This window comes from Macaca mulatta, chromosome 19 (genome assembly GCF_049350105.2).
Source record: "Macaca mulatta isolate MMU2019108-1 chromosome 19, T2T-MMU8v2.0, whole genome shotgun sequence".
Lineage (NCBI taxonomy): Eukaryota > Metazoa > Chordata > Mammalia > Primates > Cercopithecidae > Macaca > Macaca mulatta.
The window spans coordinates 44,203,107-44,220,836 of NC_133424.1; the positions used below are offsets into that span (position 1 = coordinate 44,203,107).

General features: G+C 45.0%; 1 protein-coding gene and 1 long non-coding RNA gene across 6 annotated transcripts in view; one reads left to right on the top strand and one right to left on the bottom strand.

Moving 5' to 3' along the window:
• Window positions 1-17,730, bottom strand: part of CEP89 (centrosomal protein 89) — a 97,675-nt gene that overhangs the window by 37,695 nt on the left and 42,250 nt on the right. For 3 of the 4 annotated variants that reach the window (XR_013410416.1, XR_013410415.1, XM_077982058.1), the window contains exons 10-14: window positions 14,396-14,446; window positions 13,327-13,410; window positions 10,594-10,697; window positions 5,571-5,686; window positions 2,672-2,852 (exon numbers count right to left, since the gene is read on the bottom strand). Coding sequence is in view for 1 of the 4 variants with exons in the window: in XM_077982058.1 (XP_077838184.1) it covers window positions 2,672-2,852; window positions 5,571-5,686; window positions 10,594-10,697; window positions 13,327-13,410; window positions 14,396-14,446 (536 nt within the window). In the remaining 3 variants the exon portion in view is untranslated. Of the gene's footprint in view, window positions 1-2,671; window positions 2,853-5,570; window positions 5,687-10,589; window positions 10,698-13,326; window positions 13,411-14,395; window positions 14,447-17,730 lie in introns of all 4 variants that reach the window. The other variant, XR_013410417.1, reaches the window with a different exon arrangement.
• On the top strand, window positions 1,752-17,656 carry LOC144337382 (uncharacterized). Of its 2 annotated transcripts, none has more exons than XR_013410429.1 (4): window positions 1,752-2,168; window positions 2,617-3,037; window positions 9,477-9,745; window positions 16,997-17,656. It is a non-coding gene; the product is annotated as an uncharacterized LOC144337382 (long non-coding RNA). The 2 variants fall into 2 exon arrangements; XR_013410428.1 differs by having other exon boundaries at window positions 2,617-3,025; window positions 9,466-9,745.

Consider the following 17,730-nt stretch of genomic DNA (forward strand, 5'->3'; position numbering starts at 1 on the left):
TTAATTTTATGTGTCACCTTGGCTCAGCTGTGGTGCCCAGTTGTTAGATCAAACACTAGACTTTGCCGTGAAGTATTTTGTTGATGTCATTAACATTTACGGGCCGGGCGCGGTGGCTCATGCCTGTAATCCCAGCACTTTGGGAGGCCGAGGCGGGTGGATCACGAGGTCAGCAGATCAAGACCATCCTGGCAAACACAGTGAAACCCCATCTCTACTAAAAATGCAAAAAATTAGCCAGGCGTGGTGGCAAGCGCCTGTAGTCCCAGCTACTTGGGAGGCTGAGGCAGGAGAATGGCGTGAACTCGGGAGGCGGAGCTTGCAGTGAGCCGAGATCACGCCACTGCACTCCAGCCTGGGCAACTGAGCTAGACTCCGTCTCAAAAAAAAAAAAAATTTACAATCAATTGACTTTAAATAAAGGAGGTTTACTCTCTTTAATGTAGGTGAGCCTAATCTAAGGCCTTAAGAGCAAAAACAGGTTTCTCAATGAAGGAGTTCTGCCTCAAAACTGTAAGATAGAGATCCTGCCTGGGTTTCCAATGGGCTGGCCTGCCATATGAATTTTGAACTTGCCTGCCCCTACAATTGTGTGAGCTAATTTTTAAAAGAAATCTCACTCTCTCTGTCTTTCTCACTAACCTATTGGTTGCTTCTCTCGAAGACCCTGGTTGAAAACACAATCTCATCTGTCAAAGATAATTTCTATTAATATTTTCCCATTCTGCCTATCTTTTTTCCATGTACTTACAGTATATATGTAATTTTTTATATATACACATATATAATTTTATAATTTATATAAGATATATAAATATAAATATATAAAATATTTATATATAATTATACATATAATTTATTATATATTAATTATGTATGTTTCCTATACATAGTTAATATATATACCATCTCTCTCTCTCACATACACATACAAGATTTTTTTGACATGAGAAAATAGCCACTATATATATATAGTATATATATATATAGTGTGTATATATATATATATATATATTTTTTTTTTTTCCCCCCACAGTGTTGCCTAGGCTGATCTCAAACTCCTAGGCTTAAGCAATCCTCCCATCCAGACTATTACCAATTAGCCAATTACATACATACCATACATATGTATATATATATTTTATATATACACACATACACATGTAATTATACAAACACATACATTTATACATACATACTAGAATGATCAACTTATTTCACTTTGCCTAGGACATTCCTAGTTTTAGCTCTAAAAGTCCCACATCCCGGGAAACCCCTCAGTCCCAGGCAAACTGTTACGGCTGGTTACAGACACACACACACACACACACACATATACCACACATTTCTTTTTTATTTTGAGACAAAGTCTCGCTCTTGTCTCCCAGGATGGAGTGCAGTGGTGCGATTTCGGCTCACCGCAACCTCCGTCTCCAGGGTTCAAGCAATTATCCTGCCTCAGCCTCCCAAGTAGCGGGGATTACAGGTGCCTGCCACCATGCCTGGCTAAGTTTTGTACTTTTAGTAGAGACAGGGTTTCACCAGGTTGGCCAGGCTGGTCTCAAACTCCTCTCCTCAGGTGATCCACCCAACTCAGCCTCCCAAAGTGCTGGGATTACAAGCGTGAGCCACCGCGCCCGGCCACCCACACTTCTTAAAAAATAAAATTGTAATCATTTTCTATGTGCTGTTTTAAAACCTAAACTCCTTACTTAAAAATATATTGTGGCCAGGTGGGCATGCCCCTGTAGTTTTCGGTTTTTTTTTTTTTTTTTTTTGTAGACATGTGGTTTCGCCGTTTTGCCCAGGCTGGTCTCAAACTTCTGGGTTCAAGTGACCTGCCAGCCTCTGCCTCTCAAAGTGTTGGGATTACAGGCATGAGGCACCACTCTCAGCCCAGTTCCACTATTTTAAACTGCCTTTGGTTCTAAAATTAATAAAGGCCAAAACAGCATGAAAAAAAAAATCATACACAAAGTGCAGACTGCAGCCCTCAAGGAGAGCCAGGCACTACTTTAATTTACCATTTATTACCAAAGTTATTAAAAGAAAAAGAAAGTCAGGCTGGGTGTGATGGCTCAGACCTGTAATTCCAGCACTTTGGGAGGTGAGGCCAAGGCAGGCAGATCACTTGAGGTCAGGAGTTTGAGACCAGCCTGGTCAACATGGTGAAACCCTGTCTCTACCAAAAATACAAAAATTAGCCAGGTATGGTCATGCACCCCTGTAATCCCAGCTACTCAGGAGGCTGAGGCAGGAGAATCGCTTGAACCCAGGAGGTGGAGGTTACAGTGTGCTGAGATTGCGCCACTGCATTGTAGCCTGGGCAACAGAGTGAGAGTCCGTCTCAAAAAAAAAAAAAAAGTCCCATTCTCACTTTCAGACACCTGTGCCGCTCTGTTGTGCATGACCGTAGGTGAAGAAACCCAGAAAGAACTGAACTGAGCAACCTCTCTCCATTCTGCCTATAACCACAGGCAGAGTGACTCATTATACTTGAAAAGTCATTAAATCAGCTGGGCACAGTGGCTCATGCCTGTAATCCCAAAACTTTGAGAGGCTGGGATGGGCAGATCACTTGAGCCCAGGAGTTTGGGACCAGGCTGGGCAACACAGAAAGACCCTGTCTTGGAAAAAAAAAAAAAAAAAGGGCAAAACATTAAATCCTTACCTTTTTAATTCATTTACAATTGATTTATGAACTTCCATTGCGATTTTGCCATCCGAGTGTGTTTTGAGTTCTCGGCATTTGGCACGTAAAATCTCCAGCTGTTCCCTGTTCTCCACCAGCTCCTTTTCCTGGCCCTGGGTTTTCGTCTCCAGGAGCATTAGTTGTTTAGTCAGCTTAGAAACTGAAAATCAAAAGAGAAGGATAAAAACTTGGCACAGAAGACCTCTTAAAACACAATTATTGGCTATTAGGAAATACTAATGAGAGTCAGCTGATAAAAATGACCTTTTAAAGAGCTTCTGAGCTGGGCGTGATGGCTCACACCTGTCCCAGCACTTTGGGAGGCTGAGGCGGGTGGATCACGAGGTCAGGAGTTCAAGACCAGCCTGGTCAAGTTGGTGAAACCCTGTCTCTACTAAAAATACAAAAATTAGTCAGGCGTGGTGGTGGGTGCCTGTAATCCCAGCTACTCAGGAGGCTGAGGCACGAGAATCACTTGAACCCAGGAGGCAAAGGCTGCAGTGAGCTGAGATCACGCCACCGTACTCTAGCCTGGGCAACAGAGTGAGGCTCTGTCTCAGAAAAGAAAAAAAAAAAAGATCTTTTGGAGTGTTGTAAATTAACACCAAAGGCTTTGTCCTTAGATATTACTGTCCCTACTGGGCGCAGTGACTCATACCTGTAAACCCAGCCCTTTGGGAGGCTGAGGGGAGGATTGCTTGGGGTCAGGAGTTTGAGACCAGCCTGGGTAACAGAGTGAAACCCCATCTCTACATAAAAATTTAAAAATGAGCAGGGCATGGTGACATGCGTCTGTGGTCCCAAATATCCGGGAGGTTGAGGCAGGAGGACTGCTTGAGCCCAGGAGTTCAAGACTACAGTGAGCCGTGACTGGGCCACCGCACTCCAGCCTGGATGACACAGTGAGACCTTGTCTCCAAAAACAAAAACCAAAAAAGCCAAAAGAAATTACTATCTCTACATTAAGCACTCACTAAATATATCCTTTTAAAAATAAAATCCACTATAATATTTTACCAAAAATTATTCCAGTCTTCACTAACTGACTTTCCTGAGACTGAAGCCTTAAATCACACACGGGTGTGCAAGCATATGTCATAACATTGTCCCTAATGCTGCAAGATTTTCAAGATTTTTAAGGACATCAAACATGGCTAAAGAACTGATTTATTATTTTCCTTACCTTTCCTCATTAAACTTTTATTTTATTTCCTGTATCTAAAGTAAGTCATAAATATTTTCATCCTGTGTTACATAGTTGTATGTAATAAGACATTTCCTGAGCATCTGCTGACACTAGCACTTAGAGGTATTTTATTGTAGCATAAAACTGTACATCTCTCTACTCTATGAAAATATCTAATTGGTGACTGGGCATGGTGGCTCACACCTGTAATCCTAGCATTTTGGGAGGCCAAGGTGGGTGGGTCACTTGAGGTCAGGAGTTCAAGACCAGCATGGCCAACATGGTGAAACCCCCTCTACTGAAAATACAAAAATTAGCTGCGAGTGGCGGCACGTGACTGTAATCCCAGTTACCCAGGAGGCTGAGACAGGAGAATCGCTGGAACCTGGAAGGCGGAGGTTGCAGTGAGCCTAGATCACGCCACTCTACTCCAGTCTGGGCAACAGAGTGAGACTGTCTCAAAAAAAGAAAAAAAGAAAAAAGAGAAAATATCTAATTGGTCAAAGTGAATGGCTGTTTCTGGGCAATGGGAAAACAGCACAGGCAACTCACTGGATCATACAGGTCAAAAGGTTTTCCCTACCCCATGTGACCAGAAATCCTCTTTCTGTTCAGATCTGGTATGTTCAAGAAAATTAAGCTCAGTAAATAGGAAACTAATGTCATCCCTAACCCTGAAAACAAAGATAAGAGGCTCCACAACTCTGTTTCCCCTCTCCCCTTAACAATGCCAGAGTAAAGGCAAATACTCCTGGGCCACGCAGCTCTCAGGAGAAATCACGTGGAGGAAACTCCTGTGCACCTCTCTGGGAGATGCTCTCATCTTTAAACACAACCTGGTTCTCAGAAACAGGAAGTGCTAGCCCCGCAACTGCAGCAACAGCAGGGGCTGCTCATGGACCTGCCATGGCGTGGAAGGGGCTGCCATTCCAAAAGCAGCTGGAGAGGGGAAAACCTCCATCTGCTTCTCGGGGCGCCACGGCCTCATGCAAGATGGCTTGTGCTTCAGTTTCCCAGCCTATGCCATTCTTCACTAGGAAAGAAAAATCAGTAAAACAAAGGGAAAAAATGCCACTATCTCTTGTACTCATAAATTGTGGTTTTAAAGCAGAAGTGATGACTCTTAGCCTGGCCTCCTTACAGTTGTGCACTGTCCCAGACTGTGAAGCTCCTAGGGTTTGGGAGAGTGCATGGGAAGACACGGGAAGAGGGACACTCTCGGAAGGCGTCTGACAGTGATCTAATCTGCAGAGATGTCGCCTCCCGTGCCCGCAGCACTGAAGGAAGGAAGGACACAGGGGAACTGTTTAGAACGTGAACGGTTCTGCTTATTTACTCATCCAACAAACATCTGGGAAGAGACCCTGTGTTATTTCAGATGTTTACTTCGCATGATCTTTCCCATTTCTAAGGTACTATTTTACCCCAAAACCAGTTCTGCTGAGTCTAGCACTATCCCTGCGAGTGATTTACAAACCCATGGGATGATGAGAGACACTGTGGAGTATGAAAAAGCAATCTATGCATTGAGGGTAATGACATGGAAGGGTTATAAACAGCTGCATTTCAGTCAAGAATGTAAAACATGACTTCTCTCATTTTCATTCGGGGCCCCCGGCAGGAGGGAGATAGAAGGGTAAAATGACAATAGTGACATCACTGCATGGCCAGTCCTCGCTGGAAGGACCTCACCTTCTTGGAGGTGCTCCTGGTGGCTGTCCTTGGCTTTCCTTTGCTGAATCTCCAGCTGCTCCAGCAACAACTTGTTTTCCTCTAAAACCAGTTTTGCTTGAGTCTGAAGCTGACGCCTGCAATTGATTTACAAGATGCAATACTGTGATTCAGGTGCTGAATGGTTACAGAAACACTCTGGAATCTAAAAGGAAGCAATGGGTGCATTATAGGTAATGAATATCAAGCCATGTCTCCATGTTAAACATATTAACACAGCAGCAAATCCTGCCATTTGCAGTCAGTTGGGGAAGGACAGCCGCGAGTCTGAATTACGGACTGCTTCAGAAACGCTTTCAGATGTAGAATTTCAAACATGTACAGAAGTAAAGAGGATACAGTAGGAGACTCCCATGTGCACAGCACCCAGCTTGAATAGTCACTAAATGGCTGATGAGGTTTCATATGTATAAACCTCTAGTCCTGCCACCCACTATATTATTCTGAAGCCCATATGGAACATATTTAAAGAAATAGTAAGTTCCCATTTTAATTTTAAAATACTCCTTTGTAATCAGTAGCATATTTGCAAAAAAAAAGACTCTGTTAGCAGGCTTTGAAATGGTTTCTTAGAACTGTATGAATCTGCCCCAGCCTTCCTCTCAAGCACAAGCAAATCCTCTCCTTCCAGTGCAATGTAAACCCCAGCCCAGCTCAGCCCTCAAGATCACAAATTCTGATTAGAAGGAGCTGAAGGGACCTTAGAAATCATCTACTGAAATGTTGACCACCCAAAGTACACTGGGTAGTAAGTTTACTTACTAAAGCAGTAAACAATCTTGATTTTCCACTTGAAACCCTAAAGGTAAGGAGGAGGAAGGAAACAGACAAGATGAAAGGAGTCAGGCTGTAACAATGGTGTGGCCCCAACAGAGGCTGTGCACTGACTGGCTCCTGGGCACTGTGGGGGTGTCTCTTGCCTGCTACCAGCACCCACAGAGTAGGCTGCCATGCTGTCAGGAGGGGACTCACCCAGAACTGGTCTGTGCTAGCCTCCTCATTCCCGCCACAAACTGGGCAGCTCCACGATGGTCTGTTTTATGTTTTAGATTTATTTATTTATTTATTTATTTATTTATTGAGAGATAGGGTCTCATTCTGTTGCCCAGGCTGGAGTGCAGTGGTGAGATCTTGGCCCACTGCAACCTCCACCTCAGCTTCCCGAGTATCTGGGATTACAGGCATGCATCACCACACCAAGCTAATTTTTATATTCATATTTTTTGGTAGAGACAGGGTTTCTCCATGTTGGCCAGCCTGGTCTCGAACTCCTGACCTCAGGTGATCCACCCGCCTCAGCCTCCCAAAGTGCTGGTATCACAGGTGTGAGCCACCGTGCCCGGCTGCGTTTTGGACTAATTTATAAGACTTTTTCTTTATTTGTTCATTCATTCATTTGTTCATTCCTTCCTTCCTCCCTCCCTTCATTCATTTTAGTTTTTATTTTTTAGAAACAAGGTCTTGCTCTGTCACCCAGGCAGGACAGGAGTACAGTGGCACCATCAGAGCTCACTGTAGCCTTGAATTCTTGGGCTTAACAGATCCTCCTGACTAGCTAGGACTACAGGTGCATGCCATCATGCCCAGCTAATTTTTAATTGTTTTGTTTTTGTTTTTGTTTTGTTTTTGAGACAAGGTCTTGTTCTGTCGCCTAGGCTGGTGCACAGTGGTGTGATCATAGCTCACTGCAGCCCCGAACTCCTGGCTTCAAGTGCTTCTCCCACCTCAGCCTCCCAAAGCATTAGGATTACAGGGGTGAACCACTGAGCCCAAGCCATTTCTTTTTAAAATGAAAGGGATTGATCCCTCATTCCTAAAAAAAGTTCAGAATCTCAGATTTGGTTCAACACTCCCTCTTGTTTTGTTTTACTTATTTATTTTATTTTTATTTGAGACAGGGTCTCACTCTGTTGCCCAGGCTGGAGTGCAGTGGCACGATCTTGGCTCACTGCAGCCTCCACCTCCTGGGTTCAAGTGATTCTCCCGCCTCAGCCTCCCGAGTAGCTGGGATTACAGGCATGCGCCACCATGCCTGGCTAATGTTTATATTTTTAGTAGAGAAGCAGTTCCACCATATTGGCCACGCTGGTCTCAAACTCTTGGCCTCAACTGATCCTCCCGCCTCAACCTCCCAAAGTGCTGGAATTATAGGCATGAGCCACTGCGTCCAGCCTCCCTCTTATTTTATAGAGAAAGAAACAGACCCATTAAGCCTGAGGTTAGCCAGTGATTCAGGGGAAGTTAGGAAAAGAAATATACAAAATTTACTTGCAGCCCAGAAGTTCATTGAGAAATTACTGGCAACCAAGCAGAAAGTGTCTGCTGGGCCAGGTGTGGTGGTTCATGCCTGTAATCCCAGCACTTTGGGAGGCTGAGGCAGGTGGATCACCTGAGGTCAGGAGTTGGAGACTAGCCTGTCCAATGTGGTGAAACCTCATCTCTACTAAAAATCCAAAAAGAAATTAGCCAGGCATGGTGGTGGGCGCCTGTAATCCCAGGTACTCGGGAGGTTGAGGCAGGAGAATCACTTGAACCCGGGAGGTGGAGGTTGCAGTGAGTCAAGATTGCACCACTACACTCCAGCCTGGATGGCAGAGCAAGACTTTGTCTCAAAAAAAAAAAAAAGAAAAGAAAGAAAGAAAGAAAGTGTCTGCTGAAGTGTGAAGTCTGTGAACCAAGTGCTGCATGCAGGTTTAGCAGCCGTGCATGTGTGTAGGTACTGAGAGTAGCAAGGAGCTCTGCCCACCAAGTGTGATGCTCCAGAGCCCAGAGACCCTCCTGCAGCTTGAGGGCAGTGAATTCAAAGAATTGCTCAGGGAGGCCCTGAGCAAGCCTGATGCTCTCCCCATGCTGGTGTGGGCCATCATGCTAGAGCAAAGGGCAGATTTCAAATCCCAACACATACAGGATTGGGGAACACTGCGGGGCTGTGGATTTGAAAGCAAGGCCTGCCTTTCTTTCCTTTGTTTCATTGATTTTATTTTAAGGAAATGCAGACAAGTTGGATTTGTGGCTATATACAAGGCTAGGGAAGGAACACGGGGTTCCAGAATCTGACAAAGTCTCTTGAGCCCCTTGAAAGCATTTGAAAGCAGGGCCTGCCTTTCTTTCCTGTGTTTCGTTGATTTTATTTTAAGGAAACGCAGACAAGTTGGATTTGTGGCTATATACAAGGCTAGGGAAGGAACACGGGGTTCCAGAATCTGACAAGATCTCTTGAGCCCCAGCCTGGCTAAGCTGCTTTCCAGGCCACTGTTCAAGGAGGGTGCGAGGGGAGACACACTAGGAACCCTGACGGAAGAAAATCCAAGCTCAGCCAGGGAGGTCACAGAGCACCAAGACCTAGGAGTTGCCTGGGCCAGTCCCACCTGATGCATCAGTGACTAGAAAATCAGGGAGAGCCAATGGTAAGAGTGCTGTTGACTCAATTCCAGATTTCTAAACATCACGTATAGAAAATACTTCATTTTTTCCAGTGATGTTAAGGCCATTTGAAAACACTAAATATAACATACCTACTCAAAGTGAATAATTTTTGTTTTCTTAGTCCTGCCTAGATATTGCTTTTAGGCTTTTCAAGACGTATACTTTCTCTAATTCAGTTAACAGGCATTTGCTGTTGCTGTGCTAGATGCGGGGCCACACACAAAAATGAGCAGGACACTGGTTCCTGCCCTTGCAGAGTTCACAAAGGAGAAGATGGAGGCAGATGTGGAGGCAGACAGGATAGGCAGGCACAGTGTGGCAGGTACTGGGATAGGGCATGTGTTTAGGGGTACATCAGAACTGGAGACAAGGGGCCACGTGCAGTGGCTCATGCCTGCAATACCAGCACTTTGGGAGGCCAAGATGGGAGGATCACTGGAGCCCAAGAGTTTGAGACCAGCTTGGGTAACACAGCGAGACTGTCTCTATGAAAAAAATTTTTTAAATGGCTGGGCATGGTAGGGCACACCTGTAGTCCCAGCTACTTGGGAAGGTGAGGTGGGAGGATGGCTTGAGCCCAGGAGGTTGAGGCTGCAGTGAGCTATGGCGGAGCCACTGCACTCCAGCCTGGGCGATAGAGTGAGACCCTAACTCTAAAACAACTTAAGAAACAGAGACGCCGGGCATGATGGCTCACGCCTATAATCCCAGCACTTTGGGAGGCCAAGGCAGGTAGATCACATGAGGTCAGGAGTTTGAGACCAGCCTGGCCAACGTGGTGAAACCCCACCTCTACTAAAAATACAAAAATTAGCCGGGCGTGGTGGCACATGCCTGTAATCCCAGCTACTGAGAAGGCTGAGGCAGGAGAATCGCTTGAATCCAGGAGGCAGAGGTTGCAGTGAGCCAAGATCATGCCACTGCACTCCAGCCTGGGCAACATAGCGAGATTCTGTCTCGAAAAGAAAAGAAAAGGAAGAGAAGAGAAGAGAAAACAGAGACAAGGGAGCAATAATGGCCTCTCCTGAAGGCAACGCTATAGACAAGCACCATTCCAGTAGGACCTAGAGGGTGAGGAGTGCAGAGGGGCTTTCGGAGGAAGGACAGGTTGGAAGTGGGGCAACCTCAGTTGTCAGGGAATCTGCCAGGGCAGGGCGGATGAGAGCTGGTCATGCAAGCCTCATGAGCTTTCTGTTTTGGGAGGCCATTTTGATCTTTCTGTTCTCAAACCCTGGGAGCCAGCACTGGGGCCTAAGAAGGGATGAGACTCTCCAGGTCTGAGATGGAAAAATCACCCTAGAAAAATACCACCTCAGAAAATAAAAAGCAGAAAGCAACTATATTTCAGGTTTGAGAACCTACTTAGAATTTTAAAAGTCATCTTTAAAATATAAGTTTAGAATAATTTATTAGGGTTTTATTATACCTTATTAATTTCTTAGAAACTCTCCCTTAAAATATTTAAGAATGTAGTTATGCATTTGATAATTTTATAACATATTTTCTTATTATCATTTGTTTTAAGTTAGCAAAAGAGCAGAAACACAATGCCACTTGCCATTCCTCACTGGTAACAGCACTACTCTTATTTAACTCTTGGTGCAATTCTTCATTTTCTTTCACCACTTCTTGGACTCGCATCCTAAACATTCTCATTTCCTCCTGAAATAAAATGTACGTAAATTATAACACACACATACCCATGCATCTATACTTCTCAGTTCTGGTGCTGCTGCGGTGACTAAAATCAAATGGTAATAGCCATTTAGCAAGGTCTCACAACGGGCCAGCCTTCAACACTCGGTACCAGCACGAGTGGTGCCTGCTCTCAGGGAGCCTACAGTCTAGTGAGAAAGCACTAGGACCAAAGTACAAGAGGCAAAGAACCTGGGCTTTCAATATCGGATTCCTAATTTGCTAACATTGTTCTCTAACTGCCAAATACTGATAGAAAAGGCAGAGATGCCCATCAACACTGACATTTTCCTTTGTTTAAAGATGCAGGATAATAAACTAGAGGTTTTTAATACAAAAAATAACACCTTTTCATCCTTAATTAAAGCTAGATTTGGTGGGGAAGGGGTTAGTTAGTGTGGGAGTTGGAGGAAGCTCTTAATTTTTTTTTTTTTTTTTGAGACAGGGTCTTGCTCCGTCGCCCAGGCTAGAGTGCAGTAGTGCAATCATAGCTCACTGCAGCCTCAACCTCCCAGGCTCAAGTGATCCTCCCACCTCAGCTTACCAAGTACCTGTGCCACCATGCCTGGCTAATTTTTGTATTTTGTGTATAGACAAGGTTTTGCCATGTTACTCAAGGCTGCTCTTGAACTCCTAGGCTCAAGCAATCTTCCTGCCTCAGCCTCCCAAAATGCTGGAATTACAGGCATGAGCCACCACATCCAGCCAAGGCTATTAGTTTTGTCCATGACAACCATGAGAAAGTGTCTTACTAGCATCATCAGTCTGCAGAGCTTAATTGGCCATTAGCCGCAACACGAGGTCTGTCGCTGGGCCGGTTTTGATGCCTAACAGTCTATGTCTGTTTCAGCTCCCAACAGTCTGTGTGTGACACTTCAGCTGAGCCTCCGCCATCAGGGCTTTTCCAGTTTCTGTGTCCTGCACTGTCCTTTGGTGAGAATCTGAGGTGCCAATATTTACTCTGGTGTGCCTCTAAAATATTCTACTCCCAGCTGTCAGATGTTTATGCTTACACCCTTTTAACTAAAAGCAGCACTATCAAGTAGCTTCTCCTCTCATCCCTCCACCCAGACACACTCACTCACTGCTGGCAGTCCATGTGACTCTTTTTTGGAACAGGGATCAGGCAAACTAAAGTGTGCAAACCAGCTGGCTGTTTTTATAAATAAAGTTTTATTGGAACACGGCCTCGCCCATTATTTACATGTTATCCTCAGCTGCTTTCATGTTGCAACAGCGGGGCTGAGCAGGTACAAACAGAAACTGCATGGCCTCCAAAGCCTAAAGTACTTATTAACTTGCCCTTTACAGAAAGTGTGTGCTGACCCTGATTTAGAAGGAGCACCAAAATAATAATATTATTAGTTATTAGGACTGTTATATACTCAATTAGTACAAGATTCATACATGCTCTTAGAAAATTAAGCATCCAACACTAAGTCTAAATGAAAAGGATTAAAATTCCTTTCCATGGGACATGGACACAGGACAGCATCACTGACGAGGAACAAGCTGGGAGTCTCTTAAAGGACCCTCCCAGCTCAGGATCCCAGAACAACCAACATTTCTTTCACTGGATCCTTCAATTTCAGGGATCTATATGGACACTTAAATGAGGAATCCAGACGAATGCAGGAGGCACGGGAAGCCTCTCTAACCCACACCTGCGGTTAGAATGAGCTCCACTGCCCAAAGCCATTCCCACAAAACGGCGGTGGACAAGGCAGAAATGGATAAAAACCTCACTTCTTCTCCATGTCAAACAGCTCAGCAATCGGACTTCCCTAGGGTCAGCTCATCCTAGAATTAAGAAGCATCTAAGTTTGCCTAAAACATCTCCAGCCTTTCCTTCCCATGTCTGCCCAAATAGCCCTTCTTTTATTTGTTTGTTTTGTTTTGTTTTATTTTTGAGACAGAATCTTGCCCCGTCGCCAGGCTGGAGTGCAGTGATGCAATGCCAGCTCACTGCAACCTCCAACTCCCCGGTTCAAGCCATTCTCCTGCCTCAGCCTCCCGAATAGCTGGGATTACAGGCACGTGCCACCACACCAGCTAATTTTTGTATTTTTAGTAGAGACAGGGTTTCACCATGTTGGCCAGGATGGTCTCAATCTCCTGACCTCATGTGATCCACCCACCTTGGCCTCCCAAAGTGCTGAGATTACAGGCGTGAGTCACCGTGCCCAGCACAAATGGCCCTTCTAATGGTGGTATTTGCAGCTGCAGAGTGCCAGAAAGAAGCGCTTCCCCACTGCTGTCTTCCCTGCACCCCAAGATCTCAGCCCATATGGGCTGGCTGTCCAGAAAGCCATGGCTTCTCATGCAGCACTGCTCTGACCCTCCATAATTCTCCCCTCACTCCCTATCCACCCCCCTGCTCTGCCAATCACTCCCTTACTTCCTCCCCTCTTCCTTCTTTCCCTCCCTCCCTCCATCCCACCCTGCCACACTCCTTCCTTCCTCCTTTCTGCCCTCTAATAAACATTTGATTATCTATAGTACGCTGGGTATACCTACATTCAAAACGTTTCTATAAAATTTGAAGCAGTCCTATATTTTATAAATCTTGTCTCTTCTGAGACATTTGCCAGCCTACCTTGAGGGTGGCATTGAGCTCGTCCTTCTCTTTCATTATATCTTCATAAGCCAGCAACAATGGTGACAGGTATTTTATATCCAACTGAAGAAAGACAGCAAAAGAAGGTTAGTATAGGCCAGCCACGGTGGCTCATGCCTGTAATTCTAGCACTTTGGGAGGCCGAGGCCGAGGCTGTGGATCACGAGGTCAGGAGATCGAGACCATCCTGACTAACACGGTGAAAACCTGTCTCTGATAAAAATACAAAAAACTAGCCGGGCGTGATGGCGGGTGCCTGTAGTCCCAGCTACTCATGAGGCTGAGGCAGGAGAATGGCATGAACCTGGGAGGCAGAGCTTGTAGTGAGCCGAGATCGCGCCACTGCACTCCAGCCTGGGCGACAGAGCGAGACTCCGTCTCAAAAAAATAAAAAGAAAAAAAAATAAGAAGGTTAATATATTTCTTACATCTAAACACAACCAGCAAATTTTTAAATGGCAAGAAGTTACACTTGTTTGAAATGGTTTCTTTGGTTGCTGTTGTTATTGTTTTTTAAGGACCCTCCCAGCTCAGGATCCCAGAACAACCAACATTTCTTTTGCTGGATCCTTCCAATTTCAGGGATCTATATGGACACTTAAATGAGGAACCCAGAGGAATGCAGGGGGCACAGGAGGCATCTACAACACCCACACAGGCTTGGCCTCCTGCGGTTAGAATGAGTTCCGTTGCCTGAATCCATTCCCACTCTGCAGCCCAGGCTGGAGTGCAGTGGCATGATCTCAGCTCACTGCAACCTCCACCTCCCGGGTTCAAGTGATTCTCCTGCCTCAGACTCCCAGGTAGCTGGGACTATAGGCATGCACCATCATGCTCGACTAATTTTTGTATTTTTAGTAGAGACAGGATTTCACCATGTTGGCCAGGCTGGTCTTGAACCCTTGACCTCAAATGATCCATCCGCCTCAGCCTACCAAAGTGCTGGGATTACAGACATGAGCCACCGCGCCTGGCCTGAAATGGTTTTTAATAGCTATGCAAACACAGCCTGAAAATATGGGCCTGAAATTAAATAACTTTCACTTACCAACCAGGGTGGTATAGGGCCCTTGGATGGGAGGCCTTCAATATTTAAGCTCTAAGAACAAAACAAATATTGAAGACAAGTTAAACCACGCTTCCTCTGAAATTTCAAGTCTTAGATATTCTTAATCTAGACTGGGCATTGCCCATCTATGCATTGATCTATCTATCCATCTGCCTACCCACCCACCTGCCCGCCAACCCATCCATCCATCCATCCATCCATCCATCCATCCATCCATCCATCCATCCACTCTCTCATATACCCTCCCATCTATCTATCTCTATGTATGTATGTATACATGAGAGAATATTTTTTCTGAAATGTTTGAGAGTAATTTGCAGATATAATGCCCCTTTTCCTCTAAATACTTGTATTTCCTAAAAACAAAAACATTAATATACTTAACCACAGTACTGTCTTGAAAATCAGGAAATCAACACTGATAACAATGCTATTTTCATAATATATATACAATATATATATGTATATATATTACTGCTCCTTGTAGAGCAGGGGTACCCCATAGGCAGTATGCCTAGAGTAGCCTATAGTAGGCTAGAGTAGCCTATACTACTATTTTCTAACCTAACCTATACGTTATCTTCAAATTTCATCTATTTTCCTACTAATGTTCTTTTCTGATCAAGGATCCAGTTCAGGGTCACATGTTGCATTTAGCTATCAAGTCTTTTATGTCCTCTTTTTTTTTTTTTTTTTTTTGAGACAGAGTCTCATTCCATCACCCAGGCTGGAGTGCAGTGGTGAGATCACGGCTCACTGCAACTTCTGCCTCCTGGGCTCAAGCAATCCTCCCACCTTAGCCTCCTGAGCAGCTCAGACTGCTCAGGCGCACGCCACCATACCTGGCTAATTTTTGTATTTTTTGTAGAAATGGGGTTTCCTCATGTTGCCCAGGCCTCTCTTGAACTCCTGGGCTGAAGTGATCCTCCTGCCTCAGCTTCCCAGTGTTGGGACTGCAAGTATGAGCCAGCACACCTGGCCCTTTTTGTTTTGTTTTGTTTTTTGTTTTTTTGAGACAGAGTCTCACTCTGTCGCACAGGCTGGAGTACAGCGGTAAGATCTTGGCTCACTGTAACCTCTACCTCCCAGGTTCAAGAGATTCTCATGCCTTAGCCTCCCCGAGTAGCTGGGACTACAGGTGTGTGTGCCACCGCACTTGGCTAATTTTTGTATTTTTAGTAGAAGCAGGGTTTCACCATATTGGCCAGCCTTGTCTCGAACTCCTGACCTCAAGTGATCTGCCCGCCTCAGCCTCCCAAAGTGCTGGGATTATAGGTGTGAGTCACTGCACCTGGCCTCCAGCCCTTTTTAGTCTTTTAAAATCTGGAACATATCTAGTGACTGTTTTCACTGGATATGGAACTTTTTAATGTCACATTGTTGAGTGGCTGGATTTTGTTATCTTCCTTTAACGAGTACTGGTTTCTTTTCCTTCCTCCCTTCCTTCCTTCCTCCCTCCTCTCTCTCTCTCTTTCTCTCTCTCTCTCTTTCTTTCAGCTCCTAAGTTGCTTGTGGATCCCCTTCATGCTTCCGAGGCTTGTTTTTTCACCCTGGTCATGGTAAGTCTGTAGTAACCTTTCCTAAAAAGCTCTTTGAGCCATACCTCTCAGGCATGGCCCTCTTGTGCTCTTGACTCAATGCAAGGTCTCTCCATTGCGGCTGGGCAGAACTTGAAGGTTCCCAGTGCTGTGTGAGCTCTGGGAACCATGCAGCTCACAGCTCCCTGTTCTTATTTTCTGCCCAGTCTCTTGGAGTCTCATCCTACACATGTGCAGGGTGGTATTCCACAAGACTCCAAGGAGCCCATGCAGATTTATATAAGTAGCTCTTTCTCTCCAGGACTCCCTTCTTTCTGGTACTCTTGCCGTACAAATTCTAGTCTCCTCAGCTTCCCCAGACTCTCATCTCTGTTGAACTCAGGGAAGGGCTCAGCTCCGGCCCTTCCTCCCTGCTCTGTGATCTGAGACTGCCTCCTGACAGAAAGCAGATCACAGGCTCATCTATTTATCCTGCTGCTCTTGAGGGTCATAGGCCGGTACTGCCTGCTGTTTGACATCTGTAAACATTTGCATTACATATTCTGTCTGGTTTTCTATTTGTTTACAGCAGGAGGGAAAATCTGGTATCAATGGCCTGGACAAAATAATTATTTATTTCACAAAAGCTTTCCAACGTGAACACCTTAGTATCTAGGTAATTACTCACTCACTCTGCAAACGTTGGCAACTTGCTAAATCATTATGGACACTGCAACGCAACCCTTGTTTTCAAGGATTATACGACCTAGTAACAGAAATAAATACCACTAACACAAATGAACATGATATACAAAAATAGTATACGGTAGAATGCTATAAGTGCCTTAAGAGTGATTACAAACAAAAGTCTGCAATTGTTTAAAAGAGACAGAGGGCCAGGCATGGTGGCTCATGCCTGTAATTCCAGCACTTTGGGAGGCTGGGGAGGGTGGATCATTTGAGGTCAGGAGTTCGAGACCAACCTGGCCAACATGGTGAAACCCCATCTCTACTAAAAATACAAAAATTAGCTGGGTGCGGTGGAACACGCCTGTAATCCCAGCCACTCAGGAGGCTGAGAAACAAGAATCACTTGAACCCAGGAGGTAGAGGTTGCAGTGAGCTGAGATCATGCTGCTGCACTCCAGCCTGGGCGACAGAGACTGTGTCTGAAAAAAAAAAAAAAAGACAGAGATCAATCACTTCTGGCTGGGTTGATCCGGGAAGACTGTCATGGAGAACGTGGCATTTGCACGGGGCAGAAGACAACTTGGGAGGAGGCTGTCCCTGGGCCTGTCTACCTGCCCCACGGTTCTGCAGAAGGCCCTGACCTAGCAAGCAGGTTTTGAATTATAGGACCCCAACAACTTTATTTGTTTTTGTTTAAAAGTTAGTATTATGTTAAGTGAAAGTCAGTCACACAAAGTCATGTCTTGTATGATTTCATTTCTATGAAATGTTCAGAATTGGCAAATTAATAGAGACATAAAATAGATCAGTGGTTACCAGGGGCTGAGTTGGAGGAAGTGGGTAGCAGGGTAATGTAGGGAGTGATTCCCAACAGGTTTGACACTTCCTTTTTTTTTTTTTTTTTTGAGATGGAGTCTCACTCTCTTTGTCACCCAGGCTGGAGTGCAGAGGCATGATATCGGCTCACTGCAACCTCTGCCTCCCAGGTTCAAGCGATTCTCCTGCCTCAGCCTCCCAAGTAGCTGGGATTACAAGTGCACATGACCACACCTGGCTAATTTTTTTGTATTTTTAGTATAGATGGAGTTTCACCATGTTGGTCAGGCT